This window comes from Phoca vitulina, unplaced genomic scaffold (assembly GCF_004348235.1).
Source record: "Phoca vitulina isolate PV1807 unplaced genomic scaffold, GSC_HSeal_1.0 scaffold49, whole genome shotgun sequence".
Lineage (NCBI taxonomy): Eukaryota > Metazoa > Chordata > Mammalia > Carnivora > Phocidae > Phoca > Phoca vitulina.
In genome coordinates this window covers 6,203,583-6,222,615 of record NW_022589752.1, presented here as the reverse complement: position 1 = coordinate 6,222,615, position 19,033 = coordinate 6,203,583, and the positions used below count along the sequence as shown (strand labels likewise).

At 34.0% G+C, this 19,033-nt stretch overlaps 1 protein-coding gene across 8 annotated transcripts in view; it reads right to left on the bottom strand.

Moving 5' to 3' along the window:
• Positions 1-19,033, bottom strand: part of CCDC91 (coiled-coil domain containing 91) — a 367,847-nt gene that overhangs the window by 284,735 nt on the left and 64,079 nt on the right. For all 8 annotated transcript variants that reach the window (XM_032432737.1, XM_032432742.1, XM_032432740.1 and 5 more), the window contains exons 2-3: positions 12,508-12,550; positions 10,359-10,437 (exon numbers count right to left, since the gene is read on the bottom strand). In XM_032432737.1, the coding sequence (XP_032288628.1) occupies positions 10,359-10,437; positions 12,508-12,537 (109 nt within the window). In that variant the 5' untranslated portion in view covers positions 12,538-12,550. The remainder of the gene's footprint in view (positions 1-10,358; positions 10,438-12,507; positions 12,551-19,033) is intronic.

The window sequence follows — 19,033 nt, the reverse complement described above, 5'->3', positions numbered from 1 at the left end:
CAAAATATTCACAGGAATATCCTAATAGTCAAAATTATACTTCCAAAATTTTAGTCAAATGTTCTATATTTTGATATTCAGGAATACATAAAAATGAAAAAATCTCAAACACTTCTAAACTTTAAAATGAAATTCCAGAATAACCAACACTTACTGGGTACTCACTGTGCCCTCACCCTCTGGGTGTCACTCAAAGAAAAGGGGAAAGGGAGTAAGAATGGTTGCAGGGGGAAAAGCTGCTGAAGTCATCTAGAAAAGACATGATGGTGGCTCTGATGGGGGTAGTAACAAGGGAAGTAGACAGAAGTGAGAAGATCCCCCTGTTTGACAAAACTTGGAACCTACAGAATTGGCTGACGGATGGGTCATGGAGTAGAGAACCACAAGGAGGGAACAGGAGCAGAAAAGGATCAGAAGACTCAAAAATCTCATGAAATGATGATACTCCCTAAAGAGGAAACACCAGGAAAGCAGTGTCTGCAGAAAAGAACAGCACTGAGAGTTAGAGACACCATTTGAGGAAATCAAATACCCAACCTTCAAAACAAAGAAAGAAAGGCCAGGAAACTCAACCTGACTGAGCACAAGGTGCAAGCTGATTTAAAATCTTCATTAGCGACAACAGTGTTCGTTAGAAACACCAGTCCAGAGACATCAAACCAAGTGTGTACAGTGCAATTCAGAAACTTGGGCTATGCTGGTTCTACTGTCCTGTCAGTCTCATATTCCTGCAAGCCCCATCTCTCTGGCCACTTGAGAATTCCCAAAGTAGAAGAACTTATTGTTTCCAGCTACAGCTAGGCCTAGGAATCCAAAACAAGAATCTAGGAGTAAAGGGAAAGAGGGGGAGAAGGAGTAGTGATACAGGCAGTTTTATCAGCTTCAGGTCTGGCCTTGGCCTCTCACCTCCGTACCAGAAACTTGAGGTCAAACTGAAATTTACCCTAGTCTCTCACTGCACTATTCATCCACAGCCCCTATACCTAAGGTCTACTCCCTGCTCCCTATCCCATGCCATCCTGAGTGAACAGGATGACGACTGCCTCCCTTTAGAAGATTCAGACATGGGGCTCACTCTGAATCAGACCTAACCCTGGCTTTCTAGCCAAAACACGGAGCTCCCATTCTCATGAAGAATAAGAATTACAGATTCCAAGGAGGCTGATGCTCTAGATTTCACAGATTCCAGAACTAGGATCAGAAATTATAGAAAACTTTGTCAACTGAGACCCCTTACTGATCCCTTAAAGATATTATAAGGGCAGTACCTATGTTCATGAGATTCTTCAATGTTGTTGTACGTAACTGAAGTTTGTTAATTTTCCAGGTGTTTAAGTGTTCTATTATATAAATATACCCCCAAAATAATAAGCCTTCTACTTTTGATTGACATTTGGGTTGTTTCTAATTTGTAGCTATTCCCATAAACATTATTTTACACATAAAAAATATAATGTGACAACTAAAGAACATTTCAACCTACCACGCTACCATTAATTTGTCCATAGTCAGCTAAAGATTTCATTTGCAATGTACTCATAAAATTACCATCACCTTCAACATGGCCAATGTTTACTTATGTGTGATCACAGAAATATAAAATTTGACATTATTTAGAGTTAAAGAACAAGTATGCTCTATGATTATATTAGTAGTAAACAATGTGTTAATTTTAAATAACCGTCCCATTGAGTCACAGAAACAATATAAATTATCACCTACATTAAAATAGCTTTCCTGAAAATACATACAAGAATATTCACTGCATCTCTTTTTCTGAATTTGTGTCAGGATCTCTCTCCAGAAACAATCCTAAATATGGAAACACAGTATAGAATGCGAATCTTTCAAGCTTCCAAACACCTCAATAAATGGATACTTCTACAAGTCTCACTAAAATATTAAATGAGAACGTCAAAAGTAAAACAATGGGAAAAGCCCAGGAGGAAAAAAAAATATTCACTGCAGGGCTGCTTACAACAGTAAGAAACTGGGAGGAAAATAACTGGTTACATGAATACTGGTACATCCATGCAGAAGAGTACTGTGTAAACACTAAAATGAATTAGGAAGATCTCCAAGTTACGGTGGGGAAAAAAAGCAAGAGGTGTTAGTATATATATACAGGACACGGTCATCTGTGTAAAAAAAAGAGGGCACACTCATGTTTTTGTTCATCTGTACAGTATCTGGAGGGCTACAAAAAAAAATGTAAAACAAATTATATCAGGGGAGTGGGACTACAGGACTGAGATAGAAAAGAAATTTCCACTGTATAATTTTAATATAATTTCCCATTTCTTTCATGCCTTTATACTACATATGTGTGTGTGTGCCTCGCTGTCAAAAACAATAAAGAGTGTATTTTCTGAGACTGAAGAAATATAATTCATAAGGATAGCTAAGTAGAAATTTATAAATTGGCAAAAGAGCACTAAGCAATGATTCCTACTGTTATTGAGCCAAATAGAGCTTAAAAATTTTTTTTGGCTAATTCAGGATTATAATGATAAAGAGTCAGAGTACTATCTTCATTTTATAGAAAAATGATTCGCTGCCAAACCTTCATTTTTCAGTAATATGAGAAAATCCCTACAAAGCTCTATTTAAAAAAATTTTAATGTATTCTACAACATCCTAAAAATCAAATCAGTCTTTTTAAAAAGGAAGTTCAGAATTAGAATGCATGAAGAGTGTACCACAAAATATTACAAAATCAGTTTAAATAGTAACTGATAGTAATTAAAATATATAGGAAAAAACAAGTTTCTCTTAAGTATTATAGTACTTCATAGTAATAGCTTTGTTCCATGTTTATAGCTACTTATAGAACACATGTAATTTATTAGATTAGTACTGTATCACTTGGACTACGCAGTTAAAACCAGGCACCATGATTCACCTAGTAAATGCTACTCATATTACAGAAAAAAAATAAAAAATAAACATGGAACTCAAAATCTGGAAGAACGCTTAGATATCATCCAGTTCTTCAATTTATAGATTAATTAATTGAGCTTCAGAGAAGTTATACAGCCAGTACCCGTCACTCCACAGTCAGAGTTATTTGACTCTAAACCACACTATAAACCCAATCTTCAAAGTCATAACAAATATCACTGATATATTCCTTATTATATGCAATTAATGAAGACAGGAACTACCATAAATTACTGAAAATTAATATTACACATATAGTAATAACTCACAGCTTCATAAAAGCTATCACCTTACTTATCATTTATAAAAACTGGTTCTAGAATAAAAGAAAGTGAGTTAATAACCTGGGAGTTAAGAAAAAAATATGGAAAGTAGCAAAAGGAAACTATCTGACAATCATCCATTCAAACAATCTGTATAAAGATACTACAAAATTATTATACTACAATGGAAATCCAGTTTATGTCCTGTCAAAAATGTCTAATGTGGATACAAAGTTGAAGGGATGGGAAGTTTTTAAACATTATCCAACTGTCTATTATAATAACGAGTATGTATATAAGTCACTTTCAAATTTTACTCAAAATATAGATCAGACCAATGAATTCAGTTAATGTTTACTATGACTATGTGCAAACCACAGATTAATCTCAAGAAAAATATCACAACAATATTTTCTCAAACAAAAATGTGTGGACTCAGGTTCTGAGCTCTTGTAGATGTGTAACACAGATTCTACTGGAAAAACAGGGTTAGCAAGAAGAGTAATGGGATATTAATAAAATGACCGATTTGTTGTCCTAGGTTTTCCTGGCCAGGAGAATGGAGAATGGAAAAACTGAACCATGAAATCAAAAAGGCATCTGTCTTCCAGGTTTCTCTCTGCCAATGTCTTGAGAAAAATGTTTGAACTTTCCTGTTGGCTTTGTATGCAAATAGCTCCAGATGCAAAGTGAACCACATCTAAGTTATTTGGTTCAACATCTGCTGGTCCAATTCCCATTATTCCTTCTAAAGGGTCGGCTTGTGACAGACAGTTTAGTTTGCCCTCTATATAAGCTGTTTTGAAGGAGCTAATTTGGATTAAAGTATCTATCTAGACCACTTGTTTTTCCCTTTGATGGTCAATGCATTCTAATGTGGTTCTGTGTAGTGCTACAAGTAACTTAGAAACATATTGGAAAGGACAGTATTCAAGGTTTCGCCTCCCACCTCGCCTTCTAGACAATTTATATTTATACAGTTAAAAAGTAAAAAGTGAACAGTCATTTGCCTCTAAAACAGCACCACCCACACTGTACACAATGGCAACGTGACAACACTTTCTGACCTAATATTCTTTTCATGAAACCTCTATCAAATATTTGAAGCTAAAGTTATTGATAAAAGCACTTAACAATATTAACAATGCCATTTCATGAAACATTCAGTCATTTGAGATGACAATTTTCATACGGCATCACTGAAAATGGAATAAAGTCCCACAGCACATGGCACTTAAGTGTCTGATACACAGTATACTTTCAAACATTTGATACATGAGTGAATTAGTGAATGCATGAACAACAACAAAAAAACTAAAGAATTCATTTAAATAAATCCCATGGATTCTGAAACTTTGGGTCTGCTACAATCAGAAAACCATCAAAAAACATACTGAACCCAAACTAAGACTAATAGTCTAATGTTCTTAGGACCTGTAAGATCAAGAAAAGAGAAAATCCTTCCTTCAAAAGGGTATGATAGGGAGGACAAATTGCATTATGGGGTAAAAATGAGGAAAAGAGAAGAAATCAGAGTATCTATCTATGTATGTATATCTATATTCTAATATATATATATATATATATATTTGCTTTTATAGGTGCATATGTGTGTGTATCAGAAGATAAGCATTCACTTTGAAAAGGTAGTTTCCTAAAAAGTAGAACATTACCAGTCTTATAAAAATTTATAAGATAGTTGAGAATGATTTAAAAAAAAATCTCTTAGGCTTAGAAAAAGAAAAAACTCTTTTTCTAAAAAATACAGCTCTATGAGTAGTTAACTCAAAAACTTTCTGATATTATATGCTAGGCAAAATCTGGAATGATTTTCCTTCAGAAAAATATTTAGAAAAATAAATTTAAAAAGTAAGTAAAAGAACTGGGTACTACTATTATTGCTTCTAGACCCTAATATTTTTGAACCAAAATTTAGTCTAACCTCTACTCTCCTCTACTGTTACCTGCTGCCACAAAGTAGGACCAGACAAAATAGCTGTTTTCTCTTTTTCTACGAATCTCTGACTATTCTTGTTAATCGTTATTTCCAAGTCATTTGTCTGTATTGGGAATGACCGGGAAATTTAACTGAACCCTAGAGAATAGCTTCTTTGCCATCTTTGATTAATTATCTAAGATTTCCAAGATTACTACATTTTTTAAGGCAAGTTTAGGTTTGCCTTCCTCTACCTTGTGATTGAAAGACTATTTAATTACCTCCAAAGAATTAAAAATAATTAAAAAGAGTTACTGTTGTTGAATCACTATATTGTACACCTGAAACTAATAACAGTATATGCTAACAAATTAAATAAAAACTTTTTTTTTAAAGATTTTATTTATTTATTTGACAGAGAGAGACACAGCGAGAGAGGGAACACAAGCAGGGGGAGTGGGAGAAGGAGAAGCAGACTCCCCATGGAGCAGGGAGCCCGATGTGGGGCTCGATCCCAGGACCCTGGGATCATGACCTGAGTTGAAGGCAGACGCTTAACAACTGAGCCACCCAGGCGCCCCAAATAAAAACTTTTTAAACAAGAGTTACTTTTGATAGCAAATCTGTTCTACTAATCATCAAGAAATAATTACTGAGCATTGCTTATTAACAAGGCACAATGCTATACTAAGTGCTTAGGATTCACAAAGGTTTAAAACACAGTCTCTACCCACCAAGGTTTAGAATAAAGTAGGCACATAGAGACAGCAGTCATACTGATAAAATATTTTTAAAAATATAAATTAGTACACCCATCTTTTTGGCAGCATTATTTACAATAGTCAAAGGAAGCAACCCAAGTGTCCATCAATGGATTAATGGATGAAAAACGTGGTCTGTACATATAGTGGAATATTATTCAGGCCTATAAAAGGACATTCTGACACATGCTACAACATGGATGAACCTGTGAACATTGTGCCAAGTGAAATAAGCCGTATGATTCTATTTATATGAGTTGTCTAAAATAGACAGAGAGTAGAATGGTAGCTGCCAGGGGTTGGGGGTAGGGGCAAATGGGTAGTTATTCTTTAATGTCTACAGAGTTTTAGTTTCACAAGATGAAAATGTTCTGGAGATTGGTTGCACACCAGTGTGAATATGCTTAGCAATACTGAACTAAACACTTAAAAATGGTTAATATGGTAAATTGTGTATGATATTTTACCACAATTTAAAAAAAAATGGCCAAAGTGCCAAGCAAGTGATGCAGAAAAAAAATACTACAGTAGTTCAGAAGAAAGAGCAGTTGTGAGATATGGATTCAGTGAAAGCTCTTATACCTTGTTTTGAAAGAAAAATGAAACTCAAGCAGATATGAGAGGAGGGAATGTACTACAGTCAGGGCAATGGCAAAGTGACAGAACAGACATCAGCCAAAAACAAAATGTAGACCATAGTCTGACCGGCCATATGCTTCAGAAAGCATAACCGTGAAAGATAAGCTAAAAGGAAAGGCTACGAAATAGAGAGGAAAATACCTGATAAAGGCAATTGTTCTCACTGAGTATCTTTCACTAAGATAAAGTAATAATTACCACACTTTTACTGAGAGTAAAGGCAGGAGGAAAAGGAAATTGATAACTTCATATTCACTTGTCTCTTGCTTACATTCTCCAACTCCCATGATGATAGCAGTGTGGAAACACATTTTACAGGTTAGATGCCATACACTGATGAGCTATGGGCTTACAGATAATAGTTTGAATACAGAATCAACATGTGCATTTCATTTATTCTGACTGGCAATTTTTTAATATCATCATCAGCTCTGCACAGAAACTAGCACTTTAAAAGGTCCCACTACGTAAATAACGCTAATATTAACAGTGAGATGCATGTCCTGAGGTACCCCGATTCATTAACAGTATTGTAGGCTATAAAGAGACACTGTTTATGAGATAAATTAATTACCCCAGTTGCTATTATGAAATCATCCTCCAACTAACTGCCAGCTCTGCAGCAAGATAATCATTAGGCACACTAAGCCTACTATATTCTTTACTTAAAATCTTTTATCCTAACCCTAAGAATGAAAATTTCTATTCTCCCCCAAGTACTTTAAAAACATAAACCAAATGTTTCGGAGTAATCTCCTTGGATTTTAACCTGTGGTAAAACTTGGTTAACAATCTCTTTTAAAAATATCTTTCATATAGATTACAAACTGTTAGGGTGTGGGTGGAGAACCAGACAAAAGGAGAATATTAAGTCTTTTCTTAAACTGAAAAGAACCTACTTAAAGCTTCCTATCTTCTCTGGACTTCAGTGTGGAAATGATTAAATTATTACACTAATTAAGTTGTTCAGATCACTCTTGTCTAAACTTCCGGATACCTGAATCAGAGGTGTGGATCTCCAGCAGGCAGAGGAAGAGAAACTCTCTTCAACAAAAGAGAAAGATTATTTGGCTGAGCCAACATCTACCATGTCTTAACTTCAGCTGCTGGCCAGGTTAGTTTACCTCCGCTTCTGCAAGTCACTGAGGAAATTCAGAAAAGTACTTTCCTCAGGTCTGATTTTTTAAGGGAGTGAGGGAGAAACCGGGTGTGCTGTCTGTGTAAACATACACGCACACTAGAGGAACTGTTCTTTAATTCTAATTAGGCTTTGAAGACTTGACCTACAAATATAGACATATACAAAGATGTGACATATATTCACTCTTGGAGAACAGGAATTAGATCATCTGTCCACAATATACAATTCTTTAATACACTGCCACAACAATTATAGGAAAACAGATTCTGTTCTTGCTTTCATAAAGAAGTACAATTTGGCTTCAACTTCCAATCTACTAAAATCATTTCCTTAAAAGCCATTTCTAACTGTGCTTTTTTTCTCAGGCTCTGATCACACTGACCTCTCTCACACACAGCCTTTGACACCAGCGACCATACCTTCTTTGAAATGTTCTACTCCTGATGCCTAGCCCGTACTCTCCTTATCTCTCAATCTTCTCTTTCTCTTCCTCTTGTTCCCTAATTATGAACATCTAAAGTTCTCTACTTAACCCTATTCTCTTTACATACTGTTTCCCCCAGTTATCTCCTACAACTTCAATTATCATATCTATGAGAAAACTCCCAAACCAAGAATCCCAGCCTTAACCTTTCTCCTGAATTGAAGGCACCTTAAATACACAACTCTAAGACAAATTCATTAGGCTTCACGCTGTCCCAAACCAACTTTTTTTAAATTCTCTATTTCTGTTCAAGGTAATACCATTCCTTCAGAATCAAGGCTTGAAACTTCAAAAATCAATTTTGACTCTTCCCTCATCCTCACATCCAGTCAGCCAGACAGCCCTGCTGATGCTTCCCCCAACCCAAAAAAAAGCCAGTTAACTTAAAAAGAACTGAAATATAATCTGACAGACTAGATTCATTCCTAAACATATTTACCTGTATCAAACTCCAAAACTTTTATAACCCATCATTTTGTCATCTGTACAATAAATATTGTACCTCCCCTACCTGCTTTACAATAAACAAATATGTGACAAACACTGAAAATCCCAAACCATTACATAAATATTATTATTCCAACTTTTCTATCAATTTCCATTGCCACTCTAGTTGTCATTCATTTGGTTATTCATTTTTTTAAAGGTTTATTTATTTACTTGAAAGAGAGAGAGAGAGAGCGTGTGCACACACACTCACGAGTGGGAGAAGGGGCAGAGGGAGAGAATCTCCAGCAGACTCCCTGCTGAGCCCAGAGTCAGAGGTGGGGCTGATCTCACAACCCTGAGATCATGACCTGAACCGAAACCAAGAGTTTGACACTTACCCAACTGAGCCACCAAGGCTTCCCTCATTCTTTTTTTTATCTTTAATTACTCTTTCTATAAATACTTATTGAGGACCAACTATAAGCTAGGCACTATACTCGGCACTGAAGACATAACAAAAGGACAAACAGACATAATGCCTGACCCCACAAAATTTACAGCCTAAACTGCAAGTCAGAAAAGAGACGTGGGAGGGTTCTCTGGGAAGGCTTCCCAGAAAAAGGCATATTAAAGCAAAAAACAGCACATAAAACAAATAGGAGTTAGTATGATAAGGGAGCGGGAGAGAGCGGCGGTGGGAAACAAGGTGAGAAATTCCAGGCAAAGGAAACCACGTACATAAATACCTCAAACAAGAATGAGCATCCTAACTATGTCATCCTCTTTCCCACATTTACACCTTTGTTTCATTGCTTTTTCTCCCTTCAAAATCTTTCCCCATTCTCCCATCTCTGCCTATTCAAATCATAAACATCCTTCAAAGCCCAGATCAATAATATATACCCAGCTTCAAGGATAGTACTTGACTCATACGAGGCATGAAATAAACATTTGCTAAACAAATGGATGATGAAATCATCATTCTTCCCCAATCACAAATCTGCTTCATATTACAAGTATGTATGCGCCTGTCCTATCTTCCCTTGAAGTAAAGGACACATTCCCATAGCACCTAATGCATAATGAGCACTGGAAAAATATTTGGAGGCTGAATAACTCTAATGATCTAAGACTAAGCAGAGCTGCTAAAGAAGGATACTTTCATCTTCTACTTCTGACTTTACAATGATTTGGCAAAACAAAAAGTCTAGAAAATTCAAAATATTACTTATACATGAATTATATTAATATTGAACATTAGGTCTTCCATAAAATATCTCTCATAATGGAATTTATTTTTGCATTTGATTTCTTGGATGGCTAAATTTTAATGTTTAATACTTTTGAATGACCTTCCTGGGGTGGGGGGAACACTTCTAAATTTAAATACTGATGAAGATGTTAAATTACTTTAGGATATTTTTAGAATATGAGAATAAGAAGTCTTTTTAATTAACGAACTGGACAGCCTAAAAATATTATTTGGTACTTCATTTTCCTAAAACTAAGATGAATTAGGAAATGTAAATTATACTTTAATTTCATTTAATGTTCATGATATCATATTTGGAATCATGCCTCAAGCCACACTGCAGAATTTGTTATGCAATTTATAATCTGTTATGAAAAAAACCTAAATTAAATCTGGATCATTCCATTTTTCAGATCAAAGAAGGCCAAGTGCAAAAGTAAAAAGAGGCTTTCAAAGAAAAGGCAAAGTGTTAAATAAGAAAAAAAAAAAATTCTAGTTACTGCATAGTAGTACCTGTAGGAAAAGCAGCCCAAGGAATGGCAGGAGAGGTAGTTTGGGTTTCACCATTTCCACCATCAAAAATCTCTGCAGCCTAGAAAAAAAAGAGGCAAATTTATTTTCAAAGATCTAAAAAGTATAAATGCTATTTAAGCAATCAAGCCTTCCAGTCCCACAAGCATATTCTCTGTGATATACCACACATTTTCAAATTCTCCCCAAATACTCAACTTTTTTCAGTCTTCATAGTTACCACCCCAACCACTACTCCCCACCCCCAGTATGCATGCTCTGTTACTTTTAAGTACAAATCTCCCTTCCTTACTAAAATACATCTGCTAATGAAAATTTTCTTTTGTATATCCTCGATCACATTTTCACTTGAGAACTTTATATCTAAGTACTCTAAACTAAGTATATCTTTTTCATTAATTAGCACAAGACCTAATAGAGATCAATCTAAAGAAACAGGATTCATCTATATTCTTCAATAATCTACCACATGGACTTCCTAGATTCAACATTTAGAAAATTCCTAAAACTGATGTTTTAAATTAACAAGCTTTCCTATTAAACAGTTTTAAAAGTAAGGGACAGTCAATTACTGAATGCTGAGTTTGTGGGTAAGAGTTTTCTCTCTCTTAATTGTCCAGATCACAGCAAAATTATTACTAAGAAAAAGAACCAGAATTTCAATTTGGATTCTGCATTGAGTTGTCAGCCAAAAAGAAGTCAACTGAGGCAATCTGCCACAGAAGCTAAGTGACATAGAATATAGTAACTATTACCTATAAACTATGAAAAATGAACAAGATTTATTTAACCAAGGATGGAGAGCTTCCATATTTCTACAACCAGATATAAAAAGAAAGAACCCTAATAACCAATTAAATTGGAATAATTGGTTAACATTGTAAATATGTAATACTGAAAGGAATAGGCCCATTGACTGTAACATGGAAGTATAATTTTACTCTGAGGAAAACTACTCACTCTATTTTTTCTGATGTAATAAATCAAACATGGTTTAAGTAAAGAAAACTGTACTAAGTTTAAACCTTCAAATAACTGACAACTTGTAAACAATAAACTAAGATGATATCTGAAACATCTATTATCCTCAAATGAAAAAAAATTTAACAAAATTTTAAGTGCTAATTTCAGTAAAAGAAGATTCAATCACCCAACAAAACCTAAAACATTAAAGAAAATGCAAAAAACATACAAATGTGCTAAACAAAAACCAGTGTCAGATGAAATGCACAAAACAGGAATGTCCACACTGACAGATATTAAGATCAACGGACAAGAAATGATCCTATTCTTAAAAAACTCACACCACTTTTTCATGATATTCAGAATACTGAATATATACTTAATATCTTGTTTCTCCTATTAGCATCATTAATTAAACTCCTTATTTTTAATAAAGAATCTCTAATTCCAAATTAGGTGAAAGTCTTACTAAAAAGGAAAAAAAAAAATCACAGAGCTCACTTGGTAGTTCCAGGACTTGAGCTCAGGCATCCTGACTCCTAATCCAGAGATTTTCCTGCAAGACTATACTGGCTCCATAAAAATAACTGGGTTACAAAATATTTCAATAAAATGAACACACACTGAAAAGGATTAAGGAAAAGACAGTGCTTCTTCAACTAACAATTTCCACTTACAAAGCATCCAACTTAAACCTGAGAGAATAATCTAACAACACAAACATACTAATTAGCTCTATAAGCCACCAAAAGGCTATGTATTTAATACACTAAATCAACTCATTACAGGTGTAAACATGAAAATATGTGACAGATCTGCAATACTCATCCTTCATCTCACAAGTATTTCCTAATAGACATGTAGCCCAGCAAAATCGTCAGCTGACAATTTTTAAAACTTCTTTAATGCTTCCACTAGAAGCACTTAATTAACTCTATTTAAACCATTCCATGGGCATGACCATGCATTCAAATAGTTAGTTTTATCTTTCAAAAAGGATATGTTTTCATTTTCCTTGATTTCACTTTTTTATTCCATTGTTACATTAAAAATGAAGAAATGATCACGAATACCAACGATAAATAATACATTTTCAAAATAGTATGCCCCATTATAATCCCACAAAGTTAAAGCAATTACATAAGCAAAATAAGGTAATTGCACATACCTCAAAACCACCAAAATCATCATCATCCATTCTTCAAGTGCACCTGAAAAATATCAGAAGACATTGAAACAAGCCCACACACACAGTCATTTATGTCAAAACACTTTTCTGACTTAAATGTATTTGACTTGTAAATTAAAACTATTTCATTTGAGATAAAAAATCTACTTTTTTTAACTACATGGGTATGCATTTTTTAATGCAAAAAGACTGGGTTTTTTTTGGCAAAATTAGCCATTCAGGCAAAATTAGCAATTTCTGTGACTTTTTCAGCAGCCATGTATTTTGCCATTTTGTGTTGAGACGCCAGGAGTGGAAAAATATTCTTTTACATTTTAATTTGCTTTTCCCAAATTGGCGCTAGGGCTCAATTCAATAATGCTTCCTGCTTTTTGCATCTATTCCTCAGTTGTCTGGCAACATCAGCACAAACTCCAGCTAAGAACAGAACTGTGGTGAATTTTTGGAAATCTGTCCCCCACCACAAAGGTTCTTCCCTCGGTTTCATGGCCGAGGTTGATTTAGATTTTCAAAATTGATCAGCATTTTTGAGCTGTGGCCACAACTTCTGGAGCATTTTGATATGTGTATTTTTAGCTGAAACTGCTTTGCACTTTTGGAAAAATGTGGAGCAAGTTACTAGGCTGATCAAGATAAATCAAGTCATGTATTCATGGGAGACCAGGGAAGAGAAAAACACAAGTGAATATCCTGAATTCTTCTCTTTACAGTTAAACTATGTAAGAGAGACAAGCAGTTAAGATAATACATGCTTTATTTTGTCCTTAATGTGTATCACAAAAATGGAAGGAGAAAACCATGAGTACTGGGACTTTTAAAAAGAAGAAAAAGAAAAAGCTTTTATCTAACAAACCATTAAAAAATCAAAAAAACCTGGAAAAGCAAAACAAGTAATAGATGGTATACATTTAAATGAAAAAAAAAAATCACAATAAATTGTGAATCAGTAGCCACAAGTAATACTCTGGTCAATAATAACTGGTTTCCTTTTTTATCTTTCAAAAGTGAATGTATTGAAATTATTAATTATAGTTTCTTTGACTCACTAATACAAGATGGACTTGGTTACAGGAAAACAACTTTCTCCAACTTCTAAAAAAAAAAAACAGCTAAACAAATTAAACCATGTTAAGCAATGACTCTAAAGCATTTTCTAAGGTACTCTGCCTTAAGTGATGAAGCAGTAGTCATCTATAGCCAGATCTTATCTTGTCAACGAAATTAATATTAATGCCTTCAAAAATAAAACTCAAAAACTAGTCAAAGAAAAATAAACAATGAAACACAATCTCAAGGATTGTTTTAATAGACAAAGAAAATTTATTTTCACAGAAACTCAGGTAGGTAATGACACTAAAAGGAATATACGGAGGCAGAAGTACATTATAAAAAGGAAGGACATTAAATTAACCAAAATGAGATACCACTGTTGTCACCATTACCTACAATTTAATAGTTTGATGAAAACTTTTTTAAAAGATGTATTTCTCACAAAAATCAAAGCTAAGCAAGTCATCCACATACAACACTTAAAAAATATAAACCAGACTTTCAGAAACTTTTGATGGTGGTTAGTTTGAAATGGAATTCACATTAATTCTGTATTGCAAGCAAATAGAAATCTGTATATGATTATATTTTTCATGAAGAAATTATGAAATAAGAGTGATATGGATACTGAGAATTAACCAAGTCAAACTATAAACACTAAGTTTGTGTTTTCCACATGTATTCCATGAATCTCAGAGACAATTAAAGAATATTTTTAGCATCTACAACACTGTGTCCAAATAATACACTTTCAAAATAACAGAATTTCTAGAGTAATGCTATGTTTTTGTAAATCACATCCCAATAAATTATTTGTAAGATGCCAGAAAACTTGAAAACAAAAATAAATAGCCATGTTTAACAATCACCTCAGCTTGTTTGCCTGTGGTTATGAACCAAACACCCTCACCTTCCTAAGTACTGATTTAACTCTACAAAAGAATATAGCAATGATCACTGATGTTTTCCATATCCCAGCAACCTTTACATATTAAAATGAAGATGACAGTTTTCCTCTACTTTATTTTCAAAGAAATACTAACATATTTTAAGAGATAAATGTGTCTTGAATTTCTTAAAATATAACAATTAAAGAAATATTATTATTTTAAAGCATTAACATTTTTCCAAATATTTTAGTTTCAAATCCTGCAATAGTTTGTTTCCTTCTGAACATTACAAAGACCAGGAGAAAGTAAAATTAACAGCACTGATATGTACAAATCAACTTTACTAAATACAAAAACTAAAAATTAGTTTTTAAAAAGGAAATATTACAAGGGTGGTCTCCTTTACAGATTTAGCTACTCCAGCACATTTAAAACATTACTTTATCTAAAATGCATTTATAATTTTTTAGACTATTTCTAGGACTTAACATTAAATATAATACAGCAACACCAAATATATCTGTCATGTAACTTATAAAGTCATGAGCCTGGCTCAAATGTTGGAAGATCATGTAGTTCATTCTTTGTGTCATGGCAGGAGGAAAGATGTGTGATTGCTATGATTAGGTATCTACATTGAAAGATTTCACAGTATCTAGTTTAACAATTCTCAGACTTCTTTATATCTGAATTTGATCTCTTCTGTTGCACTATTGTATCAATTCCCTCCTTTATTATTCTCGGTATTTAATACATTGCTGATATTTTATAAGAAAAACATATATACAACACTTAATATAACAAATTTTTATTAAGCAACTTTGTAGAAGAGAACACTCAAGATCCTCAAGGAGTTATGGTCTGGGGAGGCAGGAGGGGAAGAGTATAAGAAAACCATGAGAATGTTAGGAATATGAGCTATAAAGCAGCCTTAAGAAAGAAGAAAAAATGTCCAGGGTGGGAGGAAAAGGTTTTCAGATGGTGATATATCTAGTTGGCACATCATGAAGTGCTTCAGGTGGGAGATATTTGAGATCTATTTCAACAGACCTAACAAAGAATTTTAAATGGCACATTAAAAACATGAATTTTATTAAAGTCTTTTCCACAAAGTCTTTTCCTAAAAGATAGCAAAGATTTGTTTTGATTGTTTGTTTCTGCATAAACACAGGGTCAAAGAGAATGTGAAATGAGAAAACTGCAAAAAAATTTGAAAGCAAATATAAGGAAGATGAATCTAAAACTACCACTGGGGAAAATAAGAATCAATCACATTTACATCAAAGAATCTACAAAAGGCTTAGGAATGCATGGCAATGAAAGTTGGGTAAAGGTGAGACTCAAAATAAGAGTGGCAAATGTACAGCAAGATCCCCTTCCAGAATCTGCAAAACAGGACAACTTACAGTTCTTCATCACAAAAGACTGAAGGTTTATTCCCTAGACAGGATAAAGTCAAGGGTCCAGATTAGAAGACACTGAAACTGCTGGACTAAAAGTTATATTAAATATTGAGACCCATTCTCCCAATCCTCTTTGATTACTTGGCAACCAAACTGCCAGCAGCTATGTTTCAGTCTCTAGTCATCATCTTAGAAGATTCTTCTCTGGGGCACCTGGGTGGCTCAGTCAGTTAAGCGACTTGCTCTTGAGTTCAGCTCAGGTCATGATCTCAGGGTCTTGGGACTGAGCCCTGTGTCAGGCTCCGCACTCAGGGGGGAGTCTGCTTCAAGATTCTCTCCTTCCCTCTGCCCCTCCCCACACTTGCTCTCTGTCTCTAAAATAAATAAATAAATATTAAAAAAAAAATTCTTCTTTGGTGAATCTAAACCCATGAAAAAGGACCTCATGAGAGACTCCATCAAAAACAAACAAACAAACAAAAAACAGTTCACTCAGGTAACATTACTTTGACAAACCCTAACCACCTACACAGAATTTCCAATTTGCTCCTGATTTCAATAAGAGGATGAATAGCATAAAGACTAAAAGAAAAGACTATCGAGTCAGGTTGCCTTGATTCAAGTTCTAGTTCTGCCACTTAACTATGTTACATTGGGCAGATTACTTAAACACTGTGTACCTCAGTTTCCTTATCTGTCACATAGTGATACTAATACTACTACTACTACTAATAATGGTAACTAGCTCTTAAAGTCCTTATGAAGATTAAATAAGTGAAAATAGATGAAGCACTTACAACAGTGTCTGGCACATTCTAAGTATTATACAAATGTTTGTACTTTATTAGTAGTGCTTCATTCACTCTTACATATGAAGAAAGTATCTAATATAAAAAACAAGAGACCAAGCAAAAAAAAAGAAAGAAAAAAGATAGAAGGAATAGAGTCTACACAAGAAAATTGTCAAAAAAATAAAACTATAACTAGTACTTTCAGAGAGTTAACAATAGAAGATAGTACATCCATGAAATTAGAATAGGAAGCCCTAATTTTGGGGGGGGAAGAAATGAGAGAGGGGTGTGCACCAAGACTAAGGTCTTGAAAATTAAAATGATTACAGAAATGAAAAACTGCAGGGTGGATAATAAAGCTGAGGAAATTTCTTTTAAAAAGAAGAGTATAAAAGAAAAGGAAATGGAAAGTCAGAGTAAAAACATAAGAAAATTAAAAGATCCAGTCCAGAATATGCAATATCTAATATTGGGAATTCTAGAAAAACAAAACAGAAAAAAGGGAAGAAATCATCAACAAAATAATTCAAGAAAATTTTCTAAACCTAAAGGATATGATTTCCAGATTTAATCCAAGAAAACAGAAGAACAAACCCACACTAAAGCACAGTAGAGACAAAAAGAAGATCCTACAAGCCCTCAGAGGGATAAAATAGGTTTCATACAAAGGATAAAGAATACAATGACATAAGACTTCACAACAGCATCACTGGAAGGTGAAAAACAATGGAACAATGCTTTTAAAATTGTGAGGGAAAATGATTAATACATAGAATTCTAAAATGAGCCAAACCAACAAATAACTAATTTGTGGGAAGACTAAAGTCATACTCATACTGCAAAGTCTCAAAAAAAATTATTTCCCATTATTTCTTAAAAAGCTATGGAGGGGGGCGCCAGGGTGGCTTAAGCATCCAACTCTTGGTTTCGACTCAGGTCATGATCTCAGGATCATGAGATCAAGTGCCTCGTGGGGCTCTGCACTCAGCACAGAGTCTGCTTATGTTTCTCTCTCCCTCTCCCTCTGCTGCTCCCCACAATGTGCGTGCACACACTCTCTGTCTCTCTCTCTCAAATAAATAAATCTTAGGGAAAAAAAAAAAGCTATGGAGTAAACCAAGGGAGTAAGACACAAGGAAGAAATGGGATTAGAAAATAGGTGATCTAACTAAAGTGAAAAGCAAAGGGAATTCCCCCAGAATAATGGTAAAGTGAGTTCCCAAGCTATCAAGAATAGGGAGCAACCTACCTAAATTTGCACAGATCAGAAAGCTCCTGGGTAAAGTATTCAAGCAAATCAAATTAATAGTCTGTCTCATGTGTTTTACCATACATGAGTAATGTTAAACAACTGGGGGCAAATTCAGATTTGAATTAGTGATTAAAACATTAACCAAATGAAAACAGAGAGAAAATGGTATGTTAGACAGGAAAAGTAAACATTTTTACAGTACTATATTTTTTAGCTGTGAATACTATTTACATAGCAATAATAATGAATAACTACTGGCACCAAAATTATAATAAAACCATATTGGAAAGGTAAGAGAAAGAAGATGAATTATGTGGTATGGGTGTTAGAGGGGGTGGTGAAAGACAGCAAAGCTTCATCTTCCATATTGGAAAGCTGATGGGTATGAAACTGAAAAATCAAGAAGCAGCAATAACAAACATGTTTAGGGATGCACTGGTAAACACTAAAAAAATCAACTATATGTTCTAAACATCTTGCTTCTAGAAAACAAGAAATGGAGAGGCGAGAAAAGAAAGGCAGGGATAGGAGATGGCTGTGTTTCATAACAAATATTTTACAACTTTAAACTGTATGCATATATAATTAATTTCTTTAATGATAGTATTAAAAAAACATCATGGCACAATGAGCCAACACATCTATTCTTTCTATCAAAATATTTGGGAAAAAAAAAAAACTCAAGAAAGTTTTTTTTTTTTTAACAAAACTATAAACAAAGGCTTAAATGTTTTAAATTAGTATTTAGCCAGTGAAAAAATTAAATTTTTTCATGTTAGTCTCCTTTATAACATTAACATTTATTACAAGTTTATACAAAATGTAAAAGTGCATCTCAAACACCAAAGTTGCTAAAAATGAAACAAAATGAAAAAAAAAAATCTAAGAAAAAAAAACCACTTAGGTAACTGACTTCAAAAAGTACAATTTCCAAAGATCATCCAGATTATTCAATCAGCCCAAAGTGTCCTACTGTTAACATTGTCCACTTAGCACTTAACTCAATCTCCATTCCATCTGAAAAACTACTGGCTAAACAACATCCCCATAATCCCAATATTTTTCCATTTGATCCTGTTTCATGCCATGTTTCCTAGAAGCAACAGACAAGTGATTTTT